This window comes from Montipora capricornis, chromosome 6 (genome assembly GCF_036669925.1).
Source record: "Montipora capricornis isolate CH-2021 chromosome 6, ASM3666992v2, whole genome shotgun sequence".
Classification (NCBI taxonomy): domain Eukaryota; kingdom Metazoa; phylum Cnidaria; class Anthozoa; order Scleractinia; family Acroporidae; genus Montipora; species Montipora capricornis.
Window position 1 is genome coordinate 23,912,171 of NC_090888.1, and position 7,500 is coordinate 23,919,670.

The window sequence follows — 7,500 nt, forward strand, 5'->3', positions numbered from 1 at the left end:
CAGGCAACTTTTATATTAAATTTTCGTATCTGAGCCTAAATCAAAGGTCTTTTGCCAGATTTGGAGCTAAACTCAGGAATTCCTACTGGGACAATTTTCGACAACTCCCTAAAAGTACTTTTAAGAGGCATGTACATGGTTTGCTACTCTCAATAATGGAGGCAGAGGATAGTTATGTTGAAACGCCCATTCTTCTGCATCAAATTGCAAACTTTACATAATACATGTATACGTTGAATAGTTTCATTAAAGTTGTCATCTTGTTTCCATTCTTTGAATCTAATATTGTTGTAGCTTGTATCGTGACTGTACTGATAATTATTGGTTATATTGTTAATGGTTTTAAGTTGTTGTCCTTTGTTATTTATAATTTATTTGTTAATGTAATTAGTTTATCGGTTTAACCACAGAATGCGAGTAGCTCCGCCCACCGCGATTAGCCTTTGCTATTTGTGGGTGGAGACAGAATGTACCTTTCTGTATCTGTTTTGATTAAATAAATTGATTTGTTGAATTGATTAAATTAAATCCGGCTGCGGGCGGATGCATTCGATAGGGATAACTTCTGGTATCCCTCCCTTTCATTGGATTGAATAAATAAAGTTGCTATTGAACATAACAATTGCGAGGAAACTCTGAAAAAAACCCATGCTTTCTTTGCAACTGCTTACGCTGCTAAACTGCGATGATCTCCAACTCTCGTGCATTTCAATTTCCGCACTTCAAATAATTATATGAAGCAGGACTCCTTCTTTTTTCCCCAGAATTTCAATGCAATCGCACTAAAAACAAATTCTCTCCTCTGGCTGCCAAACTTAGACCTGACAATTTAGGTAGTCCTGATATTTTCCACGCCCAGTTCAGTAATTTCAAATTAGACATCATAAGTCAAAAAGGTAAAGTCACTGCTTACGAGCCAGAAGGTCCATCAGGCCGACGCTTATCTCCGGTTTCCGTAGCATGAAGCGACTAGGAGTATTTATACTCCCCCTTGGATGGGATGCTAGTCCATAGCAGGGTTACCTCCACATTACGCCGGTACCCATTTATACACCTGGGCGGAGAGAGGCACCGTGAGAGTAAAGTGTCTTGCCCGAGAACACAACACAATATCCCCGGCCAGGCCCCGAACCCGGACCACACGAAGTCGAGCGCATGAACCATGAGGCCATTGCGCCTCCCACTTAGACATCATGGAGTCCTGTTATTCGAAGGTGACTTTCAGCGTTCAGCCGAATACTCGGGAAAAATCCGATCGAGTGCTCCTTTCCAGGAGTCAAACCAACATACATACATACATACATACACCTTGGCGCTGGGACTCGGGGATACTCGAAAAGAAATCCGAGTGTACTTTTGCAGGAGTCGAACCTACGACTTTCCGATTACTAGTTCGGATGCTCTACCACTGAGATATCGGAGACTAGTCGAAGCTTGGTCATTGTCCTATGCCAGTCTTCTTCTTCCTCTCCTCCTCCTCCATTTTTTCCTTCTTCTTCTTCTTCTTCTTCTTCTTCTTCTTCTTCTTCTTCTTCTTCTTCTTCTTCTTCTTTTTCTTCTGCCTTGAAAAGTCCGTTTTTGGACGTTGGCCATCCCCAACGTGCGCCATCCGTTTGCCGATCCTGAATCAAGCATTTGCGATCAAGATGTTTTGTCAAGATCATCTCGCCATCTGGTCTTCTGGCGGCCTCTGTTCCTTGTGCGACCTAGACCTCGTGGGGGCCAGAAGGTGCCAAAGGTGGTCCATCTGTCGCTCTGGCAATGTGTCCAGCTCACATCCATCTTGCTTTGCTGATGGTCTCAAAGATGTCGCGAACTTTCGTTTCTCTTCGGATTCATTCGGCGGTTTTCGCCAATCGCTCTGACGAGGCCGGCTAACGCTGGAAACGTCAGCTTTTAGAATCTCTGTACGGTGGCCAATTTCAACTCCGTTGATAAAACCAAATTTTCGCCAGTCTCGCCACATGATGTCTAACATGATCCTCCGTGGGCTCTCTGCATTGTTCGTAGCTTTTAAGTTAGGTTCTAATAAATTAGCGGGGGACTTTATCTACGTACCCTGTTAATCTAAGTCGGACTGAAATTGTCGAAATAGGGCATTGCCGCGATTACAGTTGGGGAGATCAATGGCAGTGTGAGTCTCGGCGAATGAATGGCCCAGCTGTTACTAGTCTTCTAGAACGTCTGCAGAGGAGTAATAGGGTTTTTTTCGAGTATCCCCTAATCACATCTCATTCAATTCACTATGCCCTTCAGTACAAAAAGAGTTTTATTGTAAACATGTATACAAATGCTCGCCTCATACTTGATGAAGCTACAAATATAAGAATACGAGCTGGAGCTATAAGATGTTGGCCCATTTTATCCGCGCGACTGATTCTCCCTTGTCCTTGACGTGATAGACGTGATCACGCACAAGGACATGCGCACTCGAAAAATCCCCCCTGCAGCTCCTCGGTTGGCAAGAACGCCATTGAAGCAATCATGGCGGATCTCAATAGTAGCCTGACAGCCATGGACTGGCTGCCGAAGCTCAGCGTAGGATCTGCTTTGAATAATACCAGTCCAAAAATGTCGAACAACAATAATGATGCCAGCCGAGATAAAAGCCCGTTTCGAAAACCTCCGAGCTCTCCCCTTGATCCAAACGCAACTTTGGACGACGAAGAGGCACAGCAACACAAAACCCGCGAAAGTAAACCACCTTACTCTTACGCCAACTTGATCACCTTCGCCATCAACAGCTCGCCTAAAAGGAAGATGACCTTAAGCGAGATCTATCAGTGGATTTGCGAGAAGTTCCCGTACTATAAGGAGGCTGGTACTGGTTGGAAGGTAGGCTCTTAAAAGCTTGAATACGTATATACTGAGCTTAAGCTTACTAAATCATGTTGCCATCCCCAGTTTTCTTATTCACGGTAATCAGCGATCATTCTGCTTTGTTATTCATTTTTTTGCAGAACTCTATCCGGCATAATCTCTCATTAAATAAGTGCTTTATGAAAGTCCCTCGAAGCAAAGACGATCCAGGAAAGGTACGTAAATTTTTATCTTCGTTGTGGCAAAGAATGGAATCAATTCAATTAAGTCTTAATTTTAATCGTATTTTTGCTTAGTTTTCCTTCCTTATTTTGAGCTGATATTTTAGTCTTCGCAATTTCAGGGCTCATACTGGGCAATAGATCAGAATCCACAAGACGATGGTGCTCACTCAAGGCAAAACAGGAAGCGACGAACCAGCGATTCAAGGGTATGAACTCCGAATCGGGTAGAACAGATTTGATTTCGTCGCAATTAAAAAGCCACAAATAGTGCCTTTATCCTTTGGGGAAATCAATACTGACATTAATAGTACACGTGCTTGTTTGTGGAGTTACCGTAACTTGCCATGTTTGATTTTTGTACTTAGCAAGCAACCTCATATCTTTTCTCGCGGCTGTTATTTTCTAAGTAGGAATTTTGCGGTAACTGTGGCGCCGATTCGCGCAAAAAAGAATATACACAGCAATGTGGCGGTGCTTGCCTCCCAGATTGGTGGAATCGAATGTTCAGGGCTGGTATTTGGATACTTTGTCAAAATATGATCGTCAAAGTTAATGATCATTTATCATAATATTAGTAGTGTCATCGTGTATCTAATTCATGTTGATTTCACTTGTCTTGGACGGACAGCATGCAATATATTGAGAGGTCGCTTTCTTGATCACCGCTTCAAAAATAGTTAATAATTTGCCAGCGATTTTTAAGTCTTGCCTAAAATTTACCGCAGGTCCCAATAACACTAATTTTAGGCTCGTTGTAGTTACGTCTTCCGTTAAAAATTGAGTTTGTAACTTGAAAGTTTTTTACTGTCGTGATTTCTGGTCTAATTTTCGGCACTCGAAGAATTTATTACGTTAATACGCCCTCTTTCTTTTGATTTTTAAGAATCACGCGACAACATCAACTTTCAATTTTTTTTTTTGAGAAGACAAATTATTTTTAGTCACTCATCGTTACTCACTCACCACAAGCCTTCATTACTTATTGATGATAACTTACCTCTCCAATAAACTATTAGAGCCAAAATATGTTTCTTGGGTTAAAATGAGCTGTAATTAGGAAAAAGTGCTGAGAAATTTTCCCTCATGGTTTGAAAACTGTTATATCTCGCATTGCTAAAAACATATTATCATAGGTGGTGTTACAGTCAAAGATCTTGTTAACCTACCTCCTGTGGAAGCTGACAAAGTGTGTGTGATTGATGCAAGCTGCTTATGATAATGTTAGACTAAAGAGTTTGTATGGAAAATGCAATATTGATATTTTATTTTGTTCATTGACCAGCATTTGTACTTCACACATATCTCTTACCCATTGACACTCAGACACCTTGGGACAACCTCAGTTGACGAGTAAAATTGTCTGGCCTTAGACAGAGTAAAATCTGAATAATAATAATAATAATGATAAGAATGATGATGATGATGATGATGATGATAATGATAATGATAATAACAACAACACTAATAATATTTAATATTGTTATATCTGTCAGATAGTACACGCGCTGATTGGTTACATTAGCGGGCCGTAATCTACAGTACGGCCCGCTATACAGCCCGCTAAAGTTCAAATTCCGATGAAACATTTTCTAGCAAGTTTTTCATGTCTTCTGTTAACTTGTGAAACTGTGTGAATCTTGCAAGCAACTATTTCAAACAGCCAAAAAGATTTATTTTTTTCGGATTTTGACATGACAATCTTTGTGGCAGTTGAACCTTCTGTTTGACTTCAACTAGTTTCCTTGCCCTTGATATAATAAATACCTTACTAACCTTGTCTTCTCTGTCCGTACTGTAAGTTACGGATCCTGGTTTTAATTCCGTTGATTTGTGGCCCAAGCGCGCATAAATCAACAGGAAAAAATGTGGTCCATAACTTACAGTGCGGACCTCGAACTTGGTTAGTAAGAGGTATATAATACATAGGTAAAGTTAGGATAAAAAAGGGGAATATTCCAAAGAGATTCACATGTTTGTCATTTCCATGATACCTTTGTCACTTGTGCTGAGAAAGTCAAAAGCAGGATATGAATTATACCATGAACAAAACAAAGATTAACCACTTGCTGTCTTAGATATGCATTGTATATGTATTATGTATGCATTGACTTCTTATTATTATCCATATTCATCAATTTAGAGTTGTGAAAGACTGGTTGTCGTTAAATAATAATGATAGAAGATGTAAAGGGAAAGATCATGGAGACCTTGTTATTTTGATTCAGTGGAGAGTCATGTCTTTCTTTTTACTCCTCCAGCTTTCTCCATATGGACCAGAAGATGGGCGTATGTCTCCCATTAGCCCTCAATCCTCACCATGCAGTTCACCAGCATCACCCACTTTAGCATCTCTCCAGTCCAGCGGCAGTTACTATGGTTCCTCCCCAACAGGCCATAGTTATATGGGAATGTCACCGACTGTTTCACCAAGTGCATCTCCTACAGTCACCGGCAGTAGTGGATTTGGATTGTCACAAAGCTATGGTGAACCCCCGCGAAAGATTTTTTCTGAAGTGGCATTTGAGGATCTCAGCGCATCATTCAAAAATCTTTACAAATCTGTGTTTGATGCTTCACACGGAGGACAGAATTTTGGTATGAAAGGGATGAATGCAATGATGAAATTGATTTCATTGACAGAGATGTTGCACACAGCTGGCCTCTGGCTTATTTTCACTGGCTAAAACATTAAGTTTGTCCCATACACCAAGGGAAATTAGGAATTTTCCAGTGCTTTGAATCAATACCGACAGCAAGTTCACTTAGAGAAGTCGGCTATTTTTTTTCACTAAATTGAAGTAATTAAAGAAAGATTCTGTCAGATCTAAAATTAAAATTCATTCTTACAATGACAACAGTTGATTATTCTGCCAACTTCAAGTTTTATTGAAAACCCTGAATTTTTTCAGGATCACTATCCAATGACCAACTACTGTAAGTTTCCAAGGAAGCTGCCCTGGGTTTTTCTTAGCTACAGTATATCCCATTGTAGTGATGTATGCATTATTTCAGTGCCCCAGCTATGTATGCAAAAAGGATTATGCAGTTTTAGCAATTTAATAATTATTATTGCAGGTTATTAATTTTCTGTTGAAAAGTGTCAAATTTGACACCATTGATATTTTTGGCCCACTAATCACCTAAGTATTTGTTTGCTGAAAAGAGGATTTTTATTGTGAATTTAGGGACACTTGACCACAGACGTAAAGAAAATAATAAATTTATTCCTGAATCTACATGTACAGCACATATTGAAGTCCTGGAAGGGTCACTTGGTACAAAATAGGATTTAAATATTTATGCCAAAGCCCTGTTTGTTTTTGTGGAGATCAATTAAATTTAAAAAAAGCTACATGTACCGGTACCTGTAGGTTGTTCTTATCACCCAATATAAAATATCTTGCCTGCGTGCTATTTAACACTGGGTAGTGCAGAACATCAGCCATCCAGATATTATATTAACCTTAACTTAACTCCAGTTACCCGGTACTTTCATTTTGAAATCAGTTTCCTGCAAAAGTGCTCTTGGGGTGGTTATACCTGCCCCGAAATTACACTGTACTACAATTTTCCCATCTTTAGGATCATGCAATACATTTTATTCAATGGTTTAACATGTAAAACACACGGATATTTTGCAAGTTGGGTAGTATTTTTCCAAGCCCTGCAGGGCAACGAGCAAAATGTCCGAGAGTATTATATGTTAAACCATTGAATAAGAGATTTATTATTCCACTACAAAAAGGTGTTATTTTGGTTCAATTTTATCTGGTAAGAGTGTTTCTTAAAAAATGCATCATCTTTGCTTCAGGGTGCTTGCGAACCATGTAACCAGCACAGAAAGCCAGCCAAATGTCCTTTATTTGATTGTTTAAAGGAAATGATGAGAGACAAGCGATGAAAAGCTAAATTCTTAGGCTTTGTATTGCTTTGAAGACAATTTGTTTCATTGAAAAACTGCCATTCCGTCCATAAATGCTCTGTTCTAAACCGGTCAAACTGGGACACTACAGTGACTGTGTATTACCGTCTCATAAATTGCGAGTTGTCGTGACCAGATAATTTACCGTAAAATAGTGTATTAGTGGGTTAGTAGATATCCTCATGAAAAACATAGTTCAGGTACTTGGGTGAGGTTGGAAGAAATGTGTACTGATGAGATTGTCTTGTGTATGAAGTATTAAACAAATGTTTTTGTTTTCATTTTATTGTAGGTGGAGGAAGCATGAATGTAGGTTTCTTTGGAAACAGCCAGAACCTAAATACTTCAGCAGCTATTCAAAAACAACAACAACCACAACAACAACAACACCATCAACAACTGCAGCAACAACGTCAACAACAGCAACAGCAACTACAGAACAATCTCATGCAAAACATGGAAGTCCTTTTAGAAAGTCTGAATACTGGAAGCTTTCAGAATGTTGACTTGAGTACATGGCAGATGTTTATGGAC

General features: G+C 39.5%; 1 protein-coding gene across 1 annotated transcript in view; it reads left to right on the forward strand.

Annotated features, from left to right (window-relative positions):
- The first annotated feature begins 2,454 nt into the window (after positions 1 to 2,454).
- The window catches only part of LOC138050374 (forkhead box protein J3-like), a 5,604-nt gene continuing 558 nt past the window's right edge, over positions 2,455 to 7,500 (forward strand). The window contains exons 1-5 of the mRNA XM_068896713.1: positions 2,455 to 2,835; positions 2,961 to 3,035; positions 3,164 to 3,250; positions 5,303 to 5,639; positions 7,259 to 7,500. The exon at positions 7,259 to 7,500 is cut by the window's right edge and continues 558 nt beyond it. Of these exons, the coding sequence (XP_068752814.1) occupies positions 2,485 to 2,835; positions 2,961 to 3,035; positions 3,164 to 3,250; positions 5,303 to 5,639; positions 7,259 to 7,500 (1,092 nt within the window). The 5' untranslated portion in view covers positions 2,455 to 2,484. The remainder of the gene's footprint in view (positions 2,836 to 2,960; positions 3,036 to 3,163; positions 3,251 to 5,302; positions 5,640 to 7,258) is intronic.